Source organism: Contarinia nasturtii, unplaced genomic scaffold (genome assembly GCF_009176525.2).
Source record: "Contarinia nasturtii isolate CC-2019 unplaced genomic scaffold, AAFC_CNas_1.1 Cnas_scaffold_2806, whole genome shotgun sequence".
Lineage (NCBI taxonomy): Eukaryota > Metazoa > Arthropoda > Insecta > Diptera > Cecidomyiidae > Contarinia > Contarinia nasturtii.
In genome coordinates, this window is record NW_022200123.1 from 1,961,431 (window position 1) to 1,986,859 (window position 25,429).

The 25,429-nt window shown below is 33.6% G+C and overlaps 1 protein-coding gene across 1 annotated transcript in view; it reads left to right on the plus strand.

Moving 5' to 3' along the window:
• The window catches only part of LOC116349159, an 83,913-nt gene extending 61,857 nt beyond the window's left edge, over positions 1-22,056 (plus strand). Inside the window, exons 5-9 of the mRNA XM_031780456.1 lie at positions 11,635-11,793; positions 11,860-11,914; positions 19,297-19,654; positions 19,808-19,932; positions 20,290-22,056. Coding sequence (XP_031636316.1) covers positions 11,635-11,793; positions 11,860-11,914; positions 19,297-19,654; positions 19,808-19,932; positions 20,290-20,399 — 807 coding nt within the window. The 3' untranslated portion in view covers positions 20,400-22,056. The remainder of the gene's footprint in view (positions 1-11,634; positions 11,794-11,859; positions 11,915-19,296; positions 19,655-19,807; positions 19,933-20,289) is intronic.
• Positions 22,057-25,429: the final 3,373 nt, after the last annotated feature.

The window sequence follows — 25,429 nt, forward strand, 5'->3', positions numbered from 1 at the left end:
ATTTCTCTATAGGAAGGACAAACAAAGAACCATGTATAGAGCTTACCGTTTGGCTATGATGAAAAGATCATTCCATGGAGAGCTACGGTCAAAGTTCGTTTGGCATTGATTTACATACAGCTCAGGAAAACGGACATAAATAACTAAACATCGCCATCATCAAAGGCTGGACAACACGCACAACGTAATAAAGAATTTATTGGCCGTGTTATTTGTGAAAAAACAGAGATATTCTTTGAAATTCAACGATTGATTAAAAAGTAAATGCCAAAAGGATTTTATTAATTATTTAAAAGTCTCCTCAATTTACAAAGTTATCTCAACAGTAAACACTGTATCGTAAATTTTACATTCCGCTCAACAGCGAATATTTAAAGTAATTAAACAGTGTAACTCTGGAGCATTTAATTTATGCAGAACATTCTGTTCAAAAAACGAAAAGGATTATTATCATAACATCAATTTCAAAGTATGCTACAGCGAAATAGCAATGTTGAATTCCATTGAATTTTAAGTGTGATGTTTAAATGTAAATAACAGCACATAGACATTTTTGCTAGCATTTTTGTGTTTCGAAATTTTCATTGCAATGCAAAATGTGATGTTACTCCATCAAATGTCACATAAGTCGCCATCAATGGACTCATCAATGGATCCATATCTGTTTATTTTTCTTTCGTCTGTTTGTCGATGAAATTCAATGGTTGCCATCAGATAATGTTGGTGCGAACGAACACCATTCACAACTATTACATCGGATCGTATTTCAATGGACTTCGTTTGTATATTCTGTTACATTTATGCTGTTTCAACACTCAAGAGAGACAGAGAGAAAAGAAAGAGATAAACACGAAAAATATCATATCGGATGACAAATAGAAAGGATAACAGTAAAAGTTGCACACACACGAAAATCGTAAATTTTGGTAATTGTCCAATGTCCATAGTACATGTTTTTCTATAAATGAAGCAAATAAAAATCGTGACATCCTTTGCCTGAACGAATTTTAATGTTGGCAAAATTATGATAATTTCATTTTTGTGAACACTAGACGTTGCAAATGAGTTGGCAAAATGTTTCTTTTTTTCTCTTTATTTAAAATAGAAATTGCGAAAATGGACGAACCTTTTTTAACCGAATTTTTGGCACTGGAACCGAAAACAATTTCCATCGCATTTTCTGTGATATTAAATTAGTTTGTTTTGATAAGGTGGGCTTGCTTGTTGCATATACGATGAGATGCTGATGAGAAATCTTAAAGATATTTTCAACAACAATATTCTTCGAAATAATCTTAAAGATTCAAGAATTCAAGGTATGTGCCGATTTTTTCCCCGTCACTTGGTATGCGAAACAATTAAAAAAGCAAATAAAAAACCGACGGCAAAAAATGTGACAGCCAAATGTTGGCGATGACTTTGACCGTAAAAGCCACGTCGAATCATGATTTTTAATTTTGGCACCTTTTCGTCGTCGAAAGCACACAACGAATTTCATTACTATAAGGATGCGAGAATCTTTTAATGGTTTCAACAACAACAAAGGCGATACACAATGCCATCATCACCAAACACAAAATTGGGTTGGGTCAGGGCGGAAAAGTCGCTTAATTTGCTGCTTTTTGTCAAGGATTCAACAGCAACAACCCCTTTGTGTGTGTCTTGAGCTATAAAATGCTTGAAATTCCATTATGTGATTTCTGTCGCGAAATTTTATGCAATTTTTCGTCAACAATCTCAAGAAGGTACACCGGATGAACGTGGCATCAAAGTGGAGTCGGTGTTGAATAGATTTTACAAAGTGTTCGTCCATTTTGGATCATAAATCGTAGAGCATGCGAATACCAAGAGAGAGACAGAGTCTACAAAATAATTACCATTTTAATTTCAATTCGCTTGGTGTGTGTTTTTTTGTTTTCTTCGAAAAAGCATCGTTTGTTTAACATTTTCAAACTGTAAATGAAAGTATGCAAATTGTTTGTCTGGCTTCTGGGCTGTTAATTTATTCAGTTCTTTTAGTCCATGTATTCACTTTTGATAATCAGTCGGCAAAATTGAACAAAATGTGAATTGGACGAATTGAAAAGTGTGCCATTTTTTTGTGAATTCAAGGACATATTTAATAAGATAGAAAAGCGATGTTGTCAATGTGATGCTTCATCGTTTAGTTTGAATAGTTTGTTTCAATTTTGAATAAATTCAATGGTATTCATTCTCAACATCCAATTGAATTGAAATTTGAAATGGTGCGCACAAAATGAAAAGAAAAACGGGACATTCGAAGTGAGTCATTTGCGATTCAAAGTCTGAAATGATAGTTTTGTCAATGTGAATGGTTGGATTTTCAAGCCCACATTTACATCGATTTTCCATCTTAGTGTCCAATTTCCAATGTTTCTTACTTCAATGCGAGTGAGTGTGCAGCTTATATTTAATTAAAATAAATGACAACATTTGCATTTGAATGTCGACTTTTGAATTTTCATTGGGATGTTCATTGGCTGCCATTTTCCATTTCGCATTGTCGTCGCGTTCGCATTTTGCACAATCTACGAAACCAATTGTTCATATTTCATTCTGAATATTCATAGAGGTAATGGCAAAAGGAAACCGACTCAAAAGAATTGAAAGAGAGAATCGAAAGTTGGATGTTTTGTTCTTTTAATGAAGATGGGGCTGCTTTTATTTTAAAATTAATTTCCAGTTTTATTCAGCCCGAATGCTTTCACATCAAACATTCCATTTGGTCGTTCTCGAATTGAATTTCCAATTACATCTCTTGACGTCGTTGAATTGTTGGAAATTGTATTTGAATTAATGGCTGAATGTTCTTCCATCAGTCGCAAATATAATTACAAATTGCCATTGATTAATTTCTACCTTTTTTCCTCGATCAATTCAATGTGTGTGGGTCTTTATTATTGTTTTTGAATTGATTGTAATTGGCTTTTGCTAGGATTTTATTTGATTTCAAAAGACTTGGAAAAGGTGAGAACGCAAGCCCATTGGATTTCATACGTCAAAATAATCGACATGGATGTGTTTTTTTAAATGCTGCTTTTAATTGGATGCTGCTGCGTTGAATTTTTATGATGATTGAAAGGGAAATCCTTTGATATGTATTTCAGGAAAACCACAGCGAGAGCACTTCAGCCAATTCCTGACTTTGTATTTAATTACAAACCAATTAAATGTGAGCATGATCAAACAGACTTCTAATTGAGTCTGTTACTTGAGAAGAGAAAATTTCGATTCATTTTCCCGACTCTTTTTTTTCTTTCTTTATAAAGAACACATACAAAATAAACATTTTCGCTTGTTGTTTTAAAATCTCTGTACAATATGGAGAGAGAAACAAAGGGAAAACGGACTATACTGTAAGGCATTGATTGTTGAATGCTTGCAGAAAGAGCAGAGCTCTGAGCAGTGGAGTTATAACATTTTCTATTTATCTTGCCTTATCATCGTTCTCTCAACATTCAAACATATCGTCAAAATCAACAATGCAGATGTACGGGATGCAAGAGAGAGAGAATATGTATACGTGCATTGTGTGTTTGCCATTGCAACAAGTGTTTGCCTTTGTTCCATTTGATTCAGTCTGCATCTGCACATAGTTACTTTATGCGATTTTCTATTAGTTTTTATTTGCGTGTTTTTTTTTTTGCATTTTCTCCAAGCCACACAATTCGAGTATCCTATACGCAATCGTGTGAAACTGGTTAAGCAAACAAACAGGATGCCATGAGCGCTTTAGTGTCGTTCATTCGATGCAACAACATGGCAATATCAGCACTATAACGATTACAACAACATCGTAGCGTGTTTGTGTGTGTGTGAGAGAGAGAGAGTGCATATAAAGCGGTAACTGGCAGCAGTTAAGTAAAATTTTTGCTCGTATGTTTTTATTCCATTTGCCATAGTTTTTGTTTACTTCGAGACAACAAGCATTATCCTAACTTTTTTTTCGCTCGAGAAAATTTCCGAAAACAATACCCTCGAACACCGAATGCATCTTCCGTTTCGGTAATATTCAAGTAAATCGCTTTTGCCATTCAATGTTACTTCATTTGCATATGGCATTTGAAAGAAAAAGAGCGAGCAAGAGGGTGAAATCAGGTTTTTAAGATGGGTAGGTTTATTTTGCGCGTGTGCATATGTGTAAGCTGCAGAACATGTAAGAGCAGATTCAGTACACTTTATTTCGTCTCGATGACACACTTTCTTGATGCGAGCGAAACAAAAACGTCATCTTTGGTCGATGATGCCACATGCCACAAATCATCGCCAAGTATTCCAATAGAAAAGAACCATAACAATAATCACCGGTTTCTTTTTTGCCACACACACAGTCGATGTGGCAGCGGTTGAAAATTGTTTTGTTGTTGGCTCTTCAAATTCGATACCAAGTCTCTAGATAGAAATCAAATGGTTTGTGTTCACAAAAGGAAATTTATTCGGGCCAACATTTCAGATATGAAATGTTGGAAAATGGCTGTAGCAAGAAGAAAAAAACTGGTGAAAAGAACTCGAAGTGAAAACGAAGAAGAAATAAACAAAATAAAGAATAAATGGGAATAAATATTTGCGTTGAGAATGTCATGGTTAGGAATGGAGGCAAAAAAGAAAATAATGGCTGATAGCTGCAACAACAATAGAGTGCGAGAAAAAAATATACACTCAATTTTACTTTCGATATTATTGCGCCACTTTTGCCTTCGATTCGCTCTCTTTCTCTCCGCATGTCTCTCGGCACACTTCAATTCGATGGTTTTCTCTTATTCGCTTTCGTTGTGAGTTGTTCGATTTCACACGAATCTTAAGATCGACTCAGTCAACCGATTTCTCACAGCAGCAAATATTTTTCACTTCGTTTTTTCTTTTTCTCGGTCCTAAAGTATCTTGAAAAGCAGCCGCTACAGCAACCGTACATACACAATCATTGCACTTACTATGTAAATAAATATGCATTTGGATTTTTATTGTTTGTTTATTTTTCGACTTTTTCTGCCATCACTTTATGGCTACGGTGCTCGTACTTTTTGTCTGTCTCTTCTCGCACTGTTGTTATTCTTCGGCTACAAGACAGTAGAAAAAATAAAGAAAACAGCATAAATTAAATGGAACAGATGGGTTGGAATAAACATTATGGTCTCCTAAGGAGCTCTTTACTTATAAAATGTATTTAGCGAGACGTTGAGCATCTTTTTTTGCTTTATTATCGTCGATCACTATCTTTGTTTTAAACGAGTTTTTTTCTATATCGGCGCTCTATTAAATTCTTTATATAAAAATCCTTTTGGTTTTTCATTTGTTTTATTTGTCGGATGCAGTTTCATGCTCGTTTGCCTTTTGGATTGACCCGGCCACATTTTTTTTTCTTTGTTTCATTTAACAAAGCTCAGTTGAATCATCCTGATTTTTATTGCTTTGAAAAATATTGTGTTCCGCAGTTTTTTCATTGCAAGTTAAAATAGCATTGGATGACATTAGAATTCTGTGCTCCATCCAATCCACAGTGCATTTAATCGTAATTGAGTGGCTTTTGAGTTAATTTATTATTGTAAATATTTGCAGTGCAGCAAATAAGCGTTAATAAATCATCTTGATATTCAAATTTGTATCTACTTTGCCAATTTTCGAAAACTTATGATTATTATTCGGCATCATATGACGCAAATCCAACAAAAGGAAATATGACTATTAGAGTAATGATGCTCCAAAATGTAAAAAGAGTTCAACAGAAAACAGAATTAAAGAGAAGATTAAAATCAAAATCGACATATTTTGGTTACAATGAAAATTGGTAAAAACTTACGTAATATAAATAGAAGATGAAGAGATACCGAAGAATAACAAAAAAAAAAATTGTGACAACATGAAGGTTCACTCCATTGAAATTCAATGCATAATAGGGAAATCAGAAACGTTCGCTTCATACATCTTGCTCCCCTTTGTTTCCGTTCACGCAAGCTTTAAGCCACTTGTTTTTTCTCCCGCTTTCCATTGTTCGAGCTGGAAGTTGGCATTGTGATGTGAAAACCATGCTGAAAAAATGTGTCGCTTCGAAAAATGTGTATAGGTGGTTGGAAAATGTGCCCAAAAATGTGACGAAGATTACGTAGGAAACATAATGTGTGGAAAAAATACAACAAAAACTGAACAAAATTGTTGAAAAGAGTGGACAAGATAGTGCGGCTGTGAAAATAACAAAGGAAAGCAAGGCAAAGTAGTAAACAATGAACTTTAAAAATAACACAGGACATTAAAACGATCGCAGATGTAAATCCCATACAATGAGCTCCGGCACACGACGAATTATACAGTGCACGCGGGCAACGTTATTGTTTCATAACTATTTTGAGCTATTTTGTATTCAAAGCTTTCGGATGCGAGCTATTTCCTGTATTCGTGCGAGCGAACGAGTTTTTTTTAAAAAAGAGACCAGTCACAATATTTCTTATACCAATGAAAGCGAGAGACGCACGTAAAAAAATCGTCGAGTGCAAATTGAAGGTATAGAATCCATTGTAGATTGTTTACATTTTCATATAACAACATTCGAGTGATTTTATGTGTACACTATCAAACAGGACGAAGCATTATGCTGTGTGAATAGTTTGCATGTTGTACATTTTATGTGTGCCATGAGGAAATAAAAAACAACGTGTAGAAATGTTCTACTTTCTGATAGATACTTGCATGAGTGTAATGAAAAGACTTTCATCGAGATGAATATTCATGAAACTTTGCAATAAATCCAATGCAGGGATAAACACAACAAAAGATTTTGTGCTTTTTTGTCTGGTTCTCTGGTAAATTCTGTGCATAGTTATGTTTGTGATAAAAATTTTCGGAAATTAAAGCCATTGTAAACTCGAAACTTTTACACATCGGAAAAATAACATGTGTATGCACCCGTTGAGCCGATGTTCATTGAAATAAATCACTTAAGTTATGCACATTTCTTGGAAAAAAGACGAACACCACAATGTGCACGTTCACTTTCTTTCCCGGCGAAGAATGCGTTTGAAAAAGATAATCTTCTCCAATTTGAATACAAAAGTATAACGAGCACACACACACAGAATACAATGGCAAAGTGAATCTACGGTAATACGGAAATTGATTCTCCATTACGAAAAAAACAAGGGAAACCGAGTGCATATGCATCTATTGAACATACTTGGTAAATATTTGACGAAGACGATAAAATATATATGTGTGTATGACAAAAGACGAAGTTGTTGGACGAACAACTTCGCATCAAACAATTGCGAACAAATATGCAAAAACTACGCGATATATTCACTTGCATGCATTTCGCTAGTCTAAATGACGTCTTCTTACACTTTTCAACATTCGAACAAAAGACATCGCGTTCTGATTTTTTTTGCCATCATGTCAGCGTGAATCGCAATGAATATAATATATGCTTAGATTTGAATTGTGATTTTGCATTTTTGAAAACTTCGACGAACGAAGAAGAATACTTTTAACTGTGCACAGAGAGCATCAATGGAATTGTTCAACGGTGGAAAAACTCATTGCAAAATCATTCCATTTTGAATGAACTGAACATATGCACATATATGAATTCTTTGCCCACCCCCTGCACGTTCTCCTACTTTTTTCTGCTTTATTTCATGATGCTTTTTTAATTTACTGACTTAAAATTTTCATGGCGTTCTTTTTTTTCATTCAACAAATGTCATAAAATTGTTTGTGTTTGTTCAGCATTCTCTTTTGTTCGCCACGAAAACGAAAAAAAAAAAAAAAAAACAACATTAAAACTATGCTTCCATTTGAGGTGATCTGAACTGTAGAAATGAGCAAGAACATCAGTTTTCTGTGTAAATGCAATAAAGAGTTCAAAATGCTGGAACAAAATCTACAAATGCACCAGAGGGACTATAGAAGAAGCGAACCGACGATTCTCTTACTGTTTGCAAAATACCACCGAATCGTTGTAATTCAAATGGAATTGCTATGCGAAGATCATAAAGTTATTTTATAAAATTTCCATATGAACTGACGTGTTTTGTGCGCACATTCGATGGCCCATATTTGCATTCCGTCACACACACACACATTCAAATGAGACACAATTTCGCAAAACTTATCATATTGTTCCTCTCGTTTGTTCAGTATTTGGTCGGTGTGGGGCCACAATGAGGTAGTATCGTTCTTTATGAATTCGTTCGTTCTTCTTTTTTCGTGTACACATTTTCATCGCTGCTTCTTTTTCATTGAGCTGAAAAATATTTAAATCACAATAGTGCAGAACATTTCCGACACCGTTGCTACTGCTGCCGTCGCTGTTCCACACGAGTGTAATGCATAACCAATTCCCAAAGTGGAACGAACTCAGGTCATGCGAATCGAAATAGACATAGAAAGTTCGTGGCATTTCAATTACTTTTCATTCACTATTTCATTTTCTGCGATGCGCTTTTCAAAGTTTATAGAGAAATGTTGGCGCTCGTGTGACTTCAGTGGTCGGATTTTGTACGAAAATTTATGATTTAAATCCAATGAGAAGCACATTTTTAGCGCCTTATCTCGAATGCAAAATGGAAGAAAGTCGCCCGAAAACGGTGCAGAGACATAAGTTTCCTGACGAATTTAAAACAAATATTGCGCAGGAAAAAAATTGGCCATTACCTTCATTCGGAAATATCAGACTCTTTGCTGAAATTTTCCCATTTCGGTTTGAATGATAAAAAAATAAGCTCACCGCACCTTTTTTACGGGTTCGATTTAATACAGATTTGATAAGATAAGTTCGACTAAAGAGAAATGGAATGTCATTAACGTTTCATGTATAATTCACCTCATTTATATCCAAAGTGCCAACGAACAATGTGATCCCCATGTGAATCACACGGTAAAATAAGCAACCAACATTGCACACCAGCGCTGCTCACCATCACACTTGCTCTGCACTGTGGCACGCAAATGAAACATTTCGGATTTAAATATCAATCCCACAGTGTGGAATCATTTATTTATCTTTTTATTGGCAGTGTGATTGTCACACCTGGTCAAATTTCCATAGAAAGTACTTCAATTCGAAGCGTTTTTTTTTGTATTGGTTTAATTTTTGTACATTCAATGCATTCAATTACTCTCGATTAATTAAGTTGAACTCAAGTCCCATCATATAATTGCCATAAGAGCGCGCTCAATTTTTGTATGATGGTGTTTATCAGCGACATATTTGTACATGGAAAATAACGAAAATTCGATCCAAATGCAATTATACGTATTAACGTCATTAAAACAGTTATTTTTAATTACATATATTTTTCAAAAATAGAATTGATAGTATTACAATGTATGTTTGACTTGTTCTTGTTAATAAAACCGATCGAAAATGTGTTTGCGCATTGACGCAAACGGGTAGAGATGAAATGAGAAGAGAGAGAAAAGGTCAAAATGGATTAATAAGGGAGAAACAGGTATAAAGCGAAAGAGTTCAATATTAATTAAGTCATTAAATGAATACATTTTTTGCTATCCAATTAGTAAAAGTTTTTGCTCGAACCGAAAAATATTAAACTCAAATCAAAATATTCGAAATGAAAATCGTGCGTCTCGCTCGAAAACTTTTTGTGGCAAAACAAACGGTTCATATTGACAGAAGAGTCATTGTTTGAAATCGGATTTATATCATTCATTAAAAGTTGTATGTTCTATGAATTACTTATAAATTGAACCAATTCAATTTCTTTTTTTTTCTCTCCCTCCCTCTCTATTTCTCTCAGTCCTCTATAAAAAAACTATCAAAATCGAATATGAAGCAATGACAGTGTCGAACAAAAGCATTTTGTGATTGAAATGAAAAGTTCCTTTCAAACACAATATATATTTCGCATTTTGTCTGGAATTTTTATGCTATTTTTCGCATCAACTTTTCCATAATAATAATTTTTGAAACAATATTTCACTGCATTTTGTAGTATCGTGTCTTGAACGAGTGTGGTGTGCTTTTATACGGTCGTTTCACTCTCTCTCTCTTCATCTCTGTGCCACTCTTTCTCTGGATTGTTCATCATATATCAATGAAGTTATCGTGGTTCGCTCCCTCAAAATGACAGGCGACAAATGAAATGTGCAATTTTTTTGTTGTTGCCATAAGAGCGATATAGCTAGTGCATATGACAGAATGCGTTCATCATCAATTCAAAGGGAGTTTCGGTCGATTTATCGAAATATGCATGACGAAGCAACCAGAAATTGTACTATATCGCACATTTATGAACATTTCATTATTAACTGTGAGAAACTTTATGACAGCTAAAATCGAGATCGAGAGCGCAGTGAATGGGAACATCATTCTCTCCTTTTTTCATATCCTCGCTCTGTCCCGTACTCGTTAGACACGAGTATTTTCTTCATATGATGCGAAATGAAAATAGTTCGCGCGGTATATTGTCTGAAAATGTTGAAAACTTTGAGTAATAATCAGATTTTCGGATGGGTTTCTGTGCTGCATAATGTCAAACAAATGAGCGTTGACATTTTGTGAATGAATATTTTCAACGAACAACAAAAGAGCACAAAAAAAAAAGAAGTTATAAACTTTTTTTAAAAACAACCCAAACGTAAATTGATTCAGCAAAAATAAAACCATGACAATGTAATGCTTTTGTTGCACGAATATATATTTATTGTACAATGTTCATCTAGATATAATGGCGAAATATGAGAACAAAATAAGATTTTTGTATGCACGGTTTTTTATCCAATCAATTTTACTGCTTATCGTACAAAATGCACTCATTTGGCAATGTCATGTTTCATTTTAACTAAAGATTTTGTACGGAAAATAAAAAACGAATCAAGCACCGACGATAAAAAAACAATACACACCGACCGAGCTTTTTTTGAGTGTGTGCTTTTTATGCGGGTTGCAGTTAAATAAAAAAAAATGTGTTTGGATTTTTTGTGTGTTGTCAATGTTATTTTAAGTTTTTTTCGTCTCTACATCATCTCCGCAGTCTTGAATTCCAATTTGCAGTACAAATGTCAGTAGTATTTTTCATCGACTCTTTCATTCGGAGACATTATGATGTAATCGACGTCATTTAGAACCGTTTTCGACGTAAAGACGTATTTATGAAACGACTACCTTTCGAATGACTTGAATTAAATCGTATTTATACTGCTTTGGCTGACGTTCGAATCAATGTGGAATAGTAAATGATAGAAAAAAAGCACTACCAAAGTCATTGAGCCGAAAATGAGTTCGATGTATTTATTTCAGTCGGGCGAATCACATTTAAAGTGTATGTGTGTCTGTACTTTTTGATGGTGGGTTTTATTGATGTCAGTCCTAATCACGACAAGAGCTCGCTATATACTTAATGGCAATTGAAAAATACAAATCGATTGTGTTTTATTGAACAATACCTAACGAACTTTGATTTTTTTTCTCTTCAAATACTAACCTCGTTTTGCTATTTGTCTCTTTTTTCTTTTTTCGGGTTTTTCGATGGTCATTTTGGCATGATGTGCGGTGGGCTCGAACGATTGATATTGAATGTGGAAATGGACGTCGTTTGGCTGGAAAAACCGACATTTTAAATCGAATATATGTGTGTTCGTGGTGATGGCGCTGCCATATATCAGGTTATGTGGGTGCGACGCACTATTGATAAATTTTCTCTGCTATCAGTTGGAAATATCACTCATACAGGAGATCCTCGAATTAAGGTGACATTTCAGTATCCAAATAACTGGCGCCTACACATAAATCCCATACAAAAAGAAGATGCTGGCCTCTATCATGTAAGTATCATTGCCAAGGCCTCTATCATGTAAGTTTTTTACAATATTTTTTATTTCCTCCCCAAGTGCCAAGTGTCAACTCATCCACCAAGAGTGTTTACCACAAATGTTACCGTAATGCGTGAGTATAAATCATTCAATGTTTTGGTTGATGTTAAATTTAAACCCTATTGTAGTATTCTTGTTTTTTTTTTCGTTTGGTTTATAATTTCCATTGCATAAATGCGGACACCTTGCAATTATAGCATACATTGTTATTTATACAAGTGGCAAGTGCTGAAGTGCACCGTCATTTGTGATATGAATATAAATAACATTGTATTATCAACGGAACGAACATTTTGTTTTGTTTTGTGCCTACCGATGGCACACAGCGCACAATTTCCATTTCATATCTAGAATTATGTTGGGATCTCATGCGCTTTGAAGCGATTTCAACTGTGTTATCACATTCAACAAAACACGCTAAAATACCTCATCAATCAAACACGTAAAGTGCCATAAAAAATCTAGTGGATTTTTGAAAAAAAAAAGAAGGAAAATTATAACATGTCATGAGAAACGTGAAAAATACAGACCTACTTTCAACACTAAACCAAGCTGAATTATGTCTCTATATTTTCACAATCTTTTATATACTTATACGTATGCGCTCTCTCTCTCTCTCTCTGTCAAGCTAGAATTATACCATGGAAAGCTACAATAAATATTCATGAAAAATAATATGAAATATTATCCAGAATCTTGATGCGAATCAAGTAACAAATATTTATTTATATTTAAATGGGAACATTCCGTTTTTGACTCTTGGGAAATGTATGCGAACATATCCGTTAACATTCTTTTTTTGCGTCGCTCTTCATAAATACCAAAATATGATTTCATTTTTGCAATGCATTTTTTTCGCGCATTCACACTCATTTAGATCACGCGCTTTTGCTACAGCGAAACGAAAGAAATCAGACGGAAAAAGTGGATTTATTTTATGTGAAAGAATTCGTGCGCGATGAATTGTCAATTTGAATAGACACAGAGAGAAAGAATCAAAGGGAGGGTGAGATGGTGGAGCTAGGGAGAGGAAAAGAGAATATTTGTTCGAAAAATCTTATTTGCGTTTGACAAAATGGAATTTTTGTCTTTTTTTTAAGCATCGCTTTATCATTTACTTCATGAGCCGAACAGAGATTTTCCGCCTTGTAAAGTCTGAATTGAGCCAAGTGGAGAGACACAATTTTACTCATTTATTCGAGTTGCCATACACGAATTTAATTCCTAAATAAATTTTATGTCGCTTGCACATTTTTTCCTTCTTTCTCATTCGGATCGTTCATAATCTTCTTTGTGTGTGTGTGGGTGCTGATGACTGACGATGGCTGTAAATTTGTAACATCATGTTACTAAATTCGGTGTGTGTCTATAGACAAACGAGAGATAACACTTGAATGACATATCATGCAAACTGGATCATTCTTGAGTATAAAATGAAATACGGTCGTATATGTTGATGTCTCGATAATTATTTTCTTTTTTGTTCGTCATTTTTTTTTTCGACGAAAATTCGCCGATTTAATAACCTGTGACAAATGGCAAGCGCAAAATGAACATGACACAATTATATGAGGGAATGAAATGCTTTGGAAATAATTGGCATACATGAAAAGAAACAACACATCTATGCTATACACATGATTCAAACAATTTGCGCTTGTTTCAACTAGTATACGTATAATGTATATGTGTCTCAAGTATTTTGGTTTTTTTTCTTTACAAAAAGCCCATCATTTAGTTACGTCATTGTAACGTGCACACACACATCCAAAATTACTACTTGCCACTTAAGAACATTATAAATAAAGACGGCGAAAAAAAAGTGTACGCGATAATTTCATCACATTTTATGATGTGAATCAAAATAAATGTGGATAATTTTTTATGGTTTCAACGAAATGAAAAACGAACATCTGTCGCGCATACATGTACGTTCCGCATGCATAGCGACATCATTCATTTCATTCGTCATTGTTCTTCATTTTCGTCAGCGCATAATTTTTTGGGTGAATTATTTAAACTTATATACAAAAGTTGAAATAATTTATAAGAATTATGATTTGTAAAAGAGGCAAAACAACCACACCTATTTCATTTGTTATGCACGTTCGAATATCCGTTTCGGCTCATTTGCGATGTCGCGCTCATGATATGTATGTGATGTGGAAACACTTGAAAAAAGGGCGCATTTCAAGCCTACTTCATATTATGTTTTGCATTTCTGCGAGTCGAGTGACAGAAGCGCAAGTCTAGGGGGAATTATCTGCGCATCTTTTTATACACAATGAACCGTAAATAACTGCAATGTGTCACTTTAAAATTTCATTCAAAACTTTAGGTTTTCATTCAAATTCTTAATTTTATTTTTTACTTCAAAAATGTTGAAACTCATAATGTATCAAAATGTGAATCTTCTGCGAATATGAATAGTTCATGGATCATTCTGTTTTTTCAATACACGATGAATCCACATTTGGCTGCTGGAACAGAAGAAAAACTACGTATTTATCTTAAAATTTCCCCCAGACGCAAGCATATGATATACATGTCCCTTGAACTTTTTGCTGTTGCCTTGCTATACTTCTTGTGTAAGCAGTGCATTTTATATACGGTCCGTAAAGCTATAAGGATTCAAAGCGATGAGAAATACTTGTGTAAGAGAATGCCTTTGATGCATAATTGTAGCTTTGGTATTGATCCCAGGTACTTACAAGCGAACATATTTGTGTATTCCATATATCAAGTGAACGAAATAAAAGGACTGATACTCTCCCTCAACTGAGGATGCTACATGCTGGGATTTAACGAAGGATAACTTGCCGACACTTGGTTTTATATGATTAAATTCAGCGCGAAAAAATAACAACAAATTATTCAGTTCATACTAATTACGAAGGCGAAAATAAAACCGTTGGCTGAATGAATGCGAGAAGAACAAAAAAAACAGTGCACATTTAATGCCATTAAAGCTATTTCAAATCGCTATTAGCCATGAGCCATGCAATTACATAGTCGAAATCATTTCGAAATTTAATTATCAAAGCTGTATGTATTTTAGTATGGGCAATTAAATTGTCCTTTGTATTTATGAGTGGTGTGTTTATTTTCGTTGCAGCGTTTTTACGCTTTCATTTAAATTAAATGGAAATTACGAAAACAAAAAAAGCGTCGCTTCATAAACAAGCCTCTACACATCGGATGTGTAATGATCAAACATTTAGGTCTATGTCAATATCCCGCCCCGTGGAACTGTGAGACGCATCAAAGTGCCAATGTTAACACATGGAGACAAGAAAAAATGAAGATTGTGTAAAGCGAAGGGGAACTTGTTGTTTGCAAAATACAAAATGATTAGTTTTGCATTACATTTGGAGAATGGCCTCAAAATGATAATTTATGTAGACATCAGATGTTCATAAATTTACGAAATTGTGTCGTTACACACAACATACGCAACAAACAAATACATATACAAACATTTGCACGTACAAATAGAATTGGTGTTCGTCTTTGCAATGTGTGAGCACATGTGGAAAACTTTGGCGCTGAATTGAAATCGCCTTCGTAGAATGTGTGTGTGTACAATGTACATATAAAGCGATTACATAGAAAATGTGAAATGCAAACCATATTAGCTATTTTAAAATACAATTTAGATTATGTGCATAGATTAAATGTATTAAGTCATTTTAGATAAATTTACCAGCACTGTGCGCACTTCAACTAATGGAAAAGCTTGCACGTAGCCAAGCGATGCGTAATGTAGCAATTCAAATTTTTCGTTGGCGTAAACGGAAAAAAAAACATTGACTGAGCTAAGAGGAAATGTACATGTATGTCTAAATTAGGCTCTGATCTTGGAAGCTTTGAAGTTTTCCATTGAATTCTAATTTAATTTTCTATGCAAACTGTTTTAAAAGTGTGTACCAAATACACCGAGTGTACAACATACAAATATTCAACCACTTCTAATCTTTCGGCAATTTAGACGATGCTCATGTAGCATCTCTTCCGGCATTGTGGTTTGTTGATTTTGAGCTTGAGATACGAAGACCAAATTTATAAAATACCCTCATACGGTGTGCACTGCACAACCATTTTCTATATGTGCGCATATCTATTGTAAATTGCTGAAGATGTATACGTCACAGTGCCACACGTTTGTTTGTACAATGTACAAAAGGCATTCTTGACTCTTTTCCGTATACATTTTGGATTTAACGTGCACTATAATAATTAGGTTTCTATTTTCATTTGATACAATGACTCTCACACATGTACCACGTATCTTATGGGAACCAACGCTTGTTACAAGTGGCAATAAAATCGATGGCTTTGAACCGTTACCTTTTGATACATGCAAAATATCCAAAGTACAAACGAAAGTTAATAAATTTATACCAACGAAAATGGTAATTGTGTTTAAATGTAAGTGCTTTCAGTTTCGTTTGATTGTTAATGGTGTACAATGCAGAAATGAACATGTCACACAGAAAGAAAAAATGTGGTATTTTTAATTCAAGATTGGTAGATTTAATATAAAATCAACCAACAACGAATTAAATTTACCATTTTTTACATCTCTGAGGCATATTTTTCAAAAGTGACTATTTGTTGAATAAGTTTTACCAACTGCTTCATTACATTTAACAACTTTTCGAAACCACAGATGACGCTAGCTCATGAATTTGGTGAATGAAATGAAGCAATTGGTAAAACTTATTCAACTGATAGTCTCTTTTGAAAAATATGCCTCATAGATGTCAAAAATGGTAAATTTAATTCGTTGTTGGTTAATTTTAAATTAAATCTACCAAAATTGAATTAAAAATACTACATTTTTTCTCTCTGTGCACAAGGAAAATACAAAAGTCCATTCGAATGGAAAGGGAGAGATTGGAGAAAAGCTCAATTGCTACTGCATCCACACATTTTCTCATGTTCACCGTCTATTTACCATTCGAATCAAATAAATAGTATTTGTCTTTCAAGAGTGCTACCGAACAAAAGTGGTTACCGATTGAAATTTTCAAGTATGCGCATCAGTATCGCAAATGGAAAATCCAAAAAGGGTGAATTTCATTAGAAATAACTTGCATTTACCATTTTATCGTCATGACATAAACAGAAAGCGAATCGCAAAGAGAGAAAGCAAAAAAGCGAAAACAATATCTCCTTCGAAATGGCAATGGTAACATTCTCAATGTGAATTGTGTGCTGCATTTGTCATCGATTCAATAAACTGCAAAGATTCCGAAGTGTATCGAGTAGTATAAGTGCCACTCTTCAGATATACAATAATATTCATCGATGTCAAAGAAAATGCTGTCATTTCGATTCTGCAATTGTTGAAATTTTTCGATTAGTAACCATTTTATCGTGAGTCGTGACAATAAAACTCAACAACAAGCATAAAGTTCATTGCATCCGAAATGTACACACGGAACATGTGAACCAAAAATATCCACATTTATAAGGTTTAACCATGATCCGAATATCACAGATGCTGTTTGCCATTTGGTTCTTGTGCGGTTTCACAATCAAATGAACGATTATGTTTGTGTGAAAAATGAGTGTGTTTCCAGGTGCGACAACGTCGACTTTGTCCTTTTATTGCCGAAGAAATGTGATTGGAAACACGAAATTCCGTGCACAAAACACACAGCTGGAGATACATTACTGTGCCAGCCAATTGGACATTGATTGATGGTTGTTTGAATGTTATTTAAACTGCAATGGAACATACTTAGAAAATTAGAACCATTTCCAATTACAACAACGTAGTTGTAGAGCTGGAGACACTTCTAATGGATCAATCGGACATGAAACGATAACGGACCAGGAAAATTCAATTGCAGCATACACTTTGTCACTTTTCGTTTTAAATTACGTTTGTTTCGCGTTGCCTGTTCCTATTTCCGAGCCGAATGGTTTCATCAAAATAGCTTTCAAATGAAATGGACTTTCATACGCAGTTGATAAAAGTTGCTGCAATAGTGGTTTATGACTCGTGGATAGCCACAATTCCTAACGAGAGATAACAATTTAAAAGGTTTCTAGAAGGTGCTCTCATTTTCGCATATAATCATTTTGATGATGTTTTTACATCACAGATATTGTCACAAATTAGCCGTCTGGCTGCAACTCTGGAATATAATACAGGTGCATTCGTAACCAATGGATACCGTTTTTAATGAACATTTTACAATTAAGCACTCAGTGGCCGATTTCATGAAATAAACTCACTACAGTTCCGCAACAAATTCATTATCTCAGTTTAGCAATTTCATTGACACACTTACGTAAGTTACATTTGGTTGGATACGTCGCTTCACTAACCAGAAACGCATTTAATTTGCTTCAATTAAAACATAAATTTTCCAACACAAATACACGCACACACACTCTTCTCCCTAATTAATGAATTCAAATTCACAAAAAACACAACATATGCTGTTACAATGTATTGTGCTCGTGCTTTTTGTTTCGGATCTCAATACTTGGCAGCATATAATTAAACAATTCGCATGGAATAGAAAGTCCCAATTAAAAACTTGAATAACTTATTTTTGTGGCAAAGAATATTGGGTTCTTGTGTGAACGATGCATCAACCGGCTGATTCCAAGAGAGATGAAAAGAATAGCTCTCGAGAGCTCTCAAAAATAAGGTTTTGCATGCGCAAAAAAAGAAAAGAGCCACGAAAAACGAATTGTGGTGACGTTGTCAGCAAACAATTCGGTGAATGAGAGCTTCACAAAGTGAACACTGAACATATGCTTTAGCGTAAAAACGCTGAAAACCCTAAATTAGATCCATTCTCGTTTAGTATACATTCAACCATAATTACACTTATCCAACATTTGCTTTCTTTTACTATTTTGGATGATATTTTGAAAACGTGGTTTTGGTTTTTGTCCCTTTATCCTCTTTGCTTGTCGATGGTCGATGTCATTATTTTAATTGATGGAAAACATTTTATATATAAATGCCAAGAGCAGAACAGTTGACTAACAGAAGAAAAGAGTATTATTCTCGAAAAAAAAAAACGGAAACAAAGAAAAAGATACAATTGACAAACAACTAAATGAAAACAAATAAAGAGATTATCGTTTCATTTTGTGTTTGTGTCATGATTAGGAAATCATTAAAGTCGAATAAAAAGCATTATTATCATTTGCTTCGTTGAGTTTCAGTTTCTATTGCTTATTCTCTTACAAACTGCCATTGAAATGTCATCGGCTATAATAACAAATACACTTAACGCACAAATCCTTCGACAGTTTCCAATTAAATCAACTAGACAAAAAAAACACAATTCGTTTCCATTTCAATGATCGCAAAATACAATTAATGCATGAATAATTAAGTTAGTTAAATACCACACATTCCAGAGGATCATCCTCGCCAATTGAAAACGATATTAATTCTGTATTCGATTTGTATTTTTCAACCAGCGCCAGCTATACGTGTAGTGGACGAACAGGGCAATGAGATTCGTGATCGATACTATAAAATTGGTAGCAAAATTGATTTAACGTGTCAAGTGGCAACAAATTTCATTACGAAAAATTCGACCACCACGGCTGAATCGAAATTTTCCCTGTTGCAACGATACATCGACGCACCACCAGAACCGCCGACACCACCGCCTACACTCTTCCCGCCGATATCCGCATTCGATGTACGAGACAATGAAATTGATATGTCGGAACGGGCAACAATTCGGACTGCTGTCAACGACAGCCTGTTTCGCCGCATCAAATGGACTAAAGACGGCGATAGCGTTTCCAAAGAGGCTATATTTAATTTGAGGTAAGTGTTGTATTACCGTTTCAACATTTCAGGGAGACAAATCAATGTTATGAATAAATATTTTAAATTTCAATAAAAAAAAAGTTTTTTTTTACAATCGAACAGAGTGGATTAAGCATTGCTCATCTGAATTCATTTTAATTTAATTTTCAGTTCGACCGGCGGATGGATCACAAGCCGATTATCTATATTGAGTGCGGAACGACAGCATAGCGGCATATATGCATGCTCAATCATTAATTCAACGACAGCCACGGTCGATGTTCAAATATTAAATGGTAAATGCTTTTACTCCAAATCCAAATCCAAATCCATTTTCGGCGCCGTTTTTTGCCTTTCCGCAAACGGCGTTCAATTTCTGAATGCATGGTAGTTGCTTCTGTGTAATTACATTCATCTTCATTTATTTTGCGTCGATTCGACGCTGATTAATATTTTGTTTTCTGCTTTTTTGGAAGTTAGAATATTCAAAATAGATGCAAAGCCCTTCTATACTATAGTTTTAATTTATATTCACTGTGAATATATGCAGACCGTTCACGTGAATCGGAAAAATTAAATACTCATAGATTTTTTTGGTGCCTGTTGAAAACTCTCTTATTTAAATAAATGTCGTTTTAAATTTTCCAACACAGGCGAAACACCGGCTGCCGTACAACACAGCGTTGCAAATCAAATTAGCCACATTTATGTAACACTTCAAGCGTTAGCATCAATCCTAATCGTTTTGTACATATCTTGCTAATGTAATTGACATCAATTTTTGGATTTCATCAACATCACTCATTTGCATCAATTCAAATGAGAAAAATGTACGACACTTGCGGTTCGTCGGGACAAAAAGTGGAAATTTTTCATTTTGAATGTGAACAATGATTTTGTCTAAATATTTGAAAACAAGACATACATGTGATTGTTATTCGGAAAAAGTGTTTTTTTTTTGGGGGAAATGAAAACGCATGACGACAATTTAAAGGGTAAACTATGACCGTAAAAATGACATGTAATAAATTATTTACATTGACATTCGGGAAAAACGAGACTATCCAGAGTTTTGAACTTTTTTCGGCTTGATCAATTAGTTTCCTTTTTCTAACTTAGTCCCGAAACATGATGTTTTATCAACAGAAAGTAAAAATAAATGATGACAATTTTAAATAATGCATTCAGTGAGCAAGTGATAATATGTTGGTTTTTCGTTTCGATCGAAACAAAACAATGTATAATGAAAGAGGACTAGAATATAACTGCTAGAATTGGCTTTTTATCGAGTTTACATGTAATGGTGTAGAAGTGTAGTTGGTCATCTCTTCTGTTGTCATTCGTTTTGTGTTTATTCAACCCAGTAAAATGAAAACCTTGAACAAAATCATTGGCAACATGATCAAGCTTAACCAATATTTTATTGTAAGAAAATTCTAAACCATATTCATTATTTATTAAGAGTTAGCTACCCTCAAAGAAGAAGAATAAAATGAAAAGAATTGAGAAATTTGTATATATATTATAGACCAGTTAGGATTGATTTATATTTCATGATATCGATGAAAAAAAAGAAAATCTATTTGAAAGTTGTTTTTGCTCAATGTCGGCGCAAGATTTTATTTTTTATTCACATTCAAAACAAAAAGTTGAAAATATAAAAAAAAAAATTAATATGAGACATTTTCTTTTCTAAACTGAATGCTTGAGTAATCAAAAGCAGGTTAAACCAAGTCAATCTTATTAACACATTGATATTAACCAAACAATTGTAGAGAATTATAAATGGTGCGGTAAAAAGTTTCATGAATTTGTATCGAATTAATCATATTTAATAAAGTGAGTCGATTTTGAAATGTTAGTTATTCATCGGGAGGAAGACATGTTTCGTTTAGAAACTGCATTCATGGTGCTCACCATTGTTTTTAAATTAAAAAAATCAATTGGAAAACACTTCGGAATCAGTTCTTCTTCATGCCAAATGAAGATGAATTACATCCGAAGCGTTTTTTTCCTTTGATATGACACAAAATTTATAGACATTCTTCTAGATCGACTCATCAAAATAATATCGAGACTTTCAAATTCAAATACAAGTAACGACTCAAATCTGTATAATCCAAAATGTACTTTATCAGTCATAATTGTATAAAATATATTACTATTTAACCGAAAAAATGGTTATAATTGTTCAACACTGAAAACCAAATGGAAATCTAATCGTTAAGAATGAAAATCATAAGTTATTAGACACTTAGAACCACTACTATGTACCAAATGATATGTTTATTGACAGATTAATATATATGATTATTAAATCAGACTATAAACGAAACATACACAAACAAAACACGATTTCATGTATTGGATAAAAGGAAATAATAAAGAAACCATTTATGGGAAATGAAATGCTACACCAAGAGAGAGTTATGATTTAAAGTTGCCAGAGAGTTTCCACAAAACGGTTATCGATTAATCTTTTTTTTTGAATACATTTTTGTTCAATCAACTGGGTCATTTCGATATTTTGTGGCAAATTATATTCTGATATTGATTGCAACTGCCAACTGTTATAATAGCCGAAGGGAAAACCACTGTTTAAAATCACCATAATTAGATGATCGGCAAATATGTACTTTTTTGAAGATAGTGTTTCATTTTCTCATATTCTTCATCAAAAATATAGCCAAAATGTTACAATCCAAATTCATAAAATATTAAAAGTGCTCATACATTAGATACCACTAATTTTAAGCAACACTTTTCAAATAACAAAACACAAAGAAAATGAAATCAAAGAGAGTGGTTGTTGGAAGGCGATAGTATCAATACATCATTCCATTTATAAAATGCTCACGCTATCTTTAACCAACGATCAAAATAGATATGGCTAAATAATGATGATGTGTTAATTTCGAGGCAAACCAAATTAAAAGAAATGAATAATTAACAATAACAGAAACATACATAAAATAGCTAAATTCACAAGAACACTAAATAAAATTGTAACAATTAAATAATAAACGTCTTTTATTCTATTTTTTATGAACTATTTCACGTTGCATGACACATTGATATACATATCCGCCTCGAGTTCAAAATGTTGATGTGAAAATGAAAAATTATGTCTGGCATCTCCACAACAGTCGTTGGCATATTCCTGCTTTGAAGAAGCTTTCAGCAGATAAAGCGAATCGATTGCACAACACACGGAAAAAGCTTTTGTTCTGCTAATCCATTCACTTTCCCTAACAAAAGCTCACATTGGTATGACGTTCCAACGTTAGATGGACGAACGTATACATATTCCGCTTTCACTCGGATTCGAATATTTATCCAGCCATGTTATAACAACGGTGCCAAGAAAACTCTTCCGCTCCATTCAATGGAGCCCTCATTTTGTGAAACTTATTGTGAATGTGCGCATAAGCTGGGCTTTTTTATCTATGAAGAATTCACAATTGTTTCGTGAGCTTGGGAAAATATCAACGTTTTGAACCACCAATGTACCTGTTGTTATTTGTGAGAAAAGAGTTGAAAAGAATTCACATTGCTCCGATTATCAAAAAATATTAAATTTTCAAACTCATTCACTATATTTTTGACAATCAAAGTAATACAATTGTTCACCTTTGCATTGCTGAAAATTCTAACATTGTTGAAAAGAAATAAATGTATGTATATAAATTCGGCGAAATTCGGTCAGGAAATTGCAGTATTAAAGAATACTATATGATTAAATTTCTAATAAATTTGTGTAAAATTGGAATGAAAATATATTTTATACAAAGTTCTCACTGTTCGGAATAGACATTTTTAATGGACGCTTGTGCTGCTCTCCAAGACTATTATTTCAAGTGAAGCAAGTACTCAAATGGTAAAAAAATCAACATTTGTTTCACTGGTTTCACTTGAAATAGTTGGTGGAATTTTTGTGTAATTTTGGTTTTTCACTGTCATTGCAGATTTAATTGAAAGAAGCTTCGAGACATAAATACACAAAAATAAATTCTAAATGCCCGTTCACAAATGACAGAAAATAAGTATTTTTAAAGGTTTGGTGAAATTTACCGTTCATTTCAATTCTATTGTTTCAAATAAAAAATGCGTACAAATCGTAAAAATGAATTTTCTACTGCATTTTTTACTCAAAATAATAGAATGCACGTTTTGGTAATTTTGTATTCGTTTGAGTGTATTCCAGGGATTGTTCTGAGAAGGAAAATGAAGAGGCGAATTTCCTTATTGAGGAGGAAACTTTTTTCGGACAAACAGCAATTTTTATCACAAAAATATATTTTTTTTTGGTTAAAAACATTTTCTTCGAAAAAGATTCATAAAATCAATGTGCAAAGCCGTTCAACTGCATTTTAAGTATACCATACTATTATCATACAGATTTTCAAGCAGATTTTTCTTTTTGATGGAAATTGTTGTTGATTTTCAATTCTATTATTTCATATGAAACAAGCATATAAATCGTTAAAATCAACATCTATATTGCTCCGTTTCATATAAATAAACGAATAACTTGGTATTTGAGTCTCATTTTGTTTTGATTGAAAACTTTTGAATGTTATCAGGTGCAAAAAATCATAATGCACGGCGACAAATTTCACGAAATATATTTGCTAACGAAGGAAGTAGTTTATAAATTTCCATTGAAAAACAGTAACGATTGAAGCAGAGATTATTTTAATCATTATAGCAGGCAATCATCATGATAATATACTTTTGCGAAACGAAAATGTTGATGTGAACGCTGTAATTTGTCGACCTCGTTGATGAGATAACTTTGTAACAATCTCGTAAAATAAACATCGCCGAGTGAATAAATCGAAAACTAAAATTCTGGCTGTTGAATATTCGCTTCGCACTGAAATCATATTATCTTTTACTTTCGCCAACTTTATAACAATTTATCATTGAGTTTCGTACCAAATTATACGCAATCAAATAAATTGTATAAAATAAACACAATTCCAACTTAATGCAATTTATGAAAAGAGAAACTTCAATATATTCATAATGAATGTCGCTTGGCATACTTTTCTCAATTAGCTTCGATAGCACTCTCAAACTATTCCTTCTGGCAACTCGTCGGATGTTCGTGACTCGGATGGCATTGCGGCGTTTACGTAGAATTATGCAAATACTCAAAATGAAATTAAATTCACTTTTCGAACAGTTCATTTCATTTGATATCATCGCCGGCGAAGGCCATTTTCAACCGCAGTAAACATGTATCATAGCAAAAATAAATAATTAAATTTGAATGGGGAAAAAACATGTCACCCCCTTCATTCGCGGTTACGTCGTTGCAAAAGTTTTTAACAATTTGTTACATTGCGCTTCGTTGAACGACCAAATTAGGACAAAAGGTTGGTTTAATTGTAATACAATAAGAGAGAGCTTCCATTTCATCATAATTTCAAGAAAAAATATTACACCTGATGTTTCAAACGCAAAACATCTTGGTGATTTACAAGATGCTGTTTATGTTTATATTGAAAATAATTTGAAACGAACTGGGTCATCAGTTTGAAAAGTATACGCTTCATTGAAGATAAATACAACTTAAAATTCAAATGAAATTCAAACATTCTGATTCTTCGAAGTAATGAAGGCTTCATTATTTGCATTAATTGGAGTCAATTATAGATGAGATCTCAATTTCAATTTTTCTATACAAGTTCCTTATTTTTGATTTTTTTTATTAACGTTCATGTTTGAATAAACAAGATTCATTGGCGCAACTGCTTTTTACATTGAATTGAACAGCAATTTTTGTCA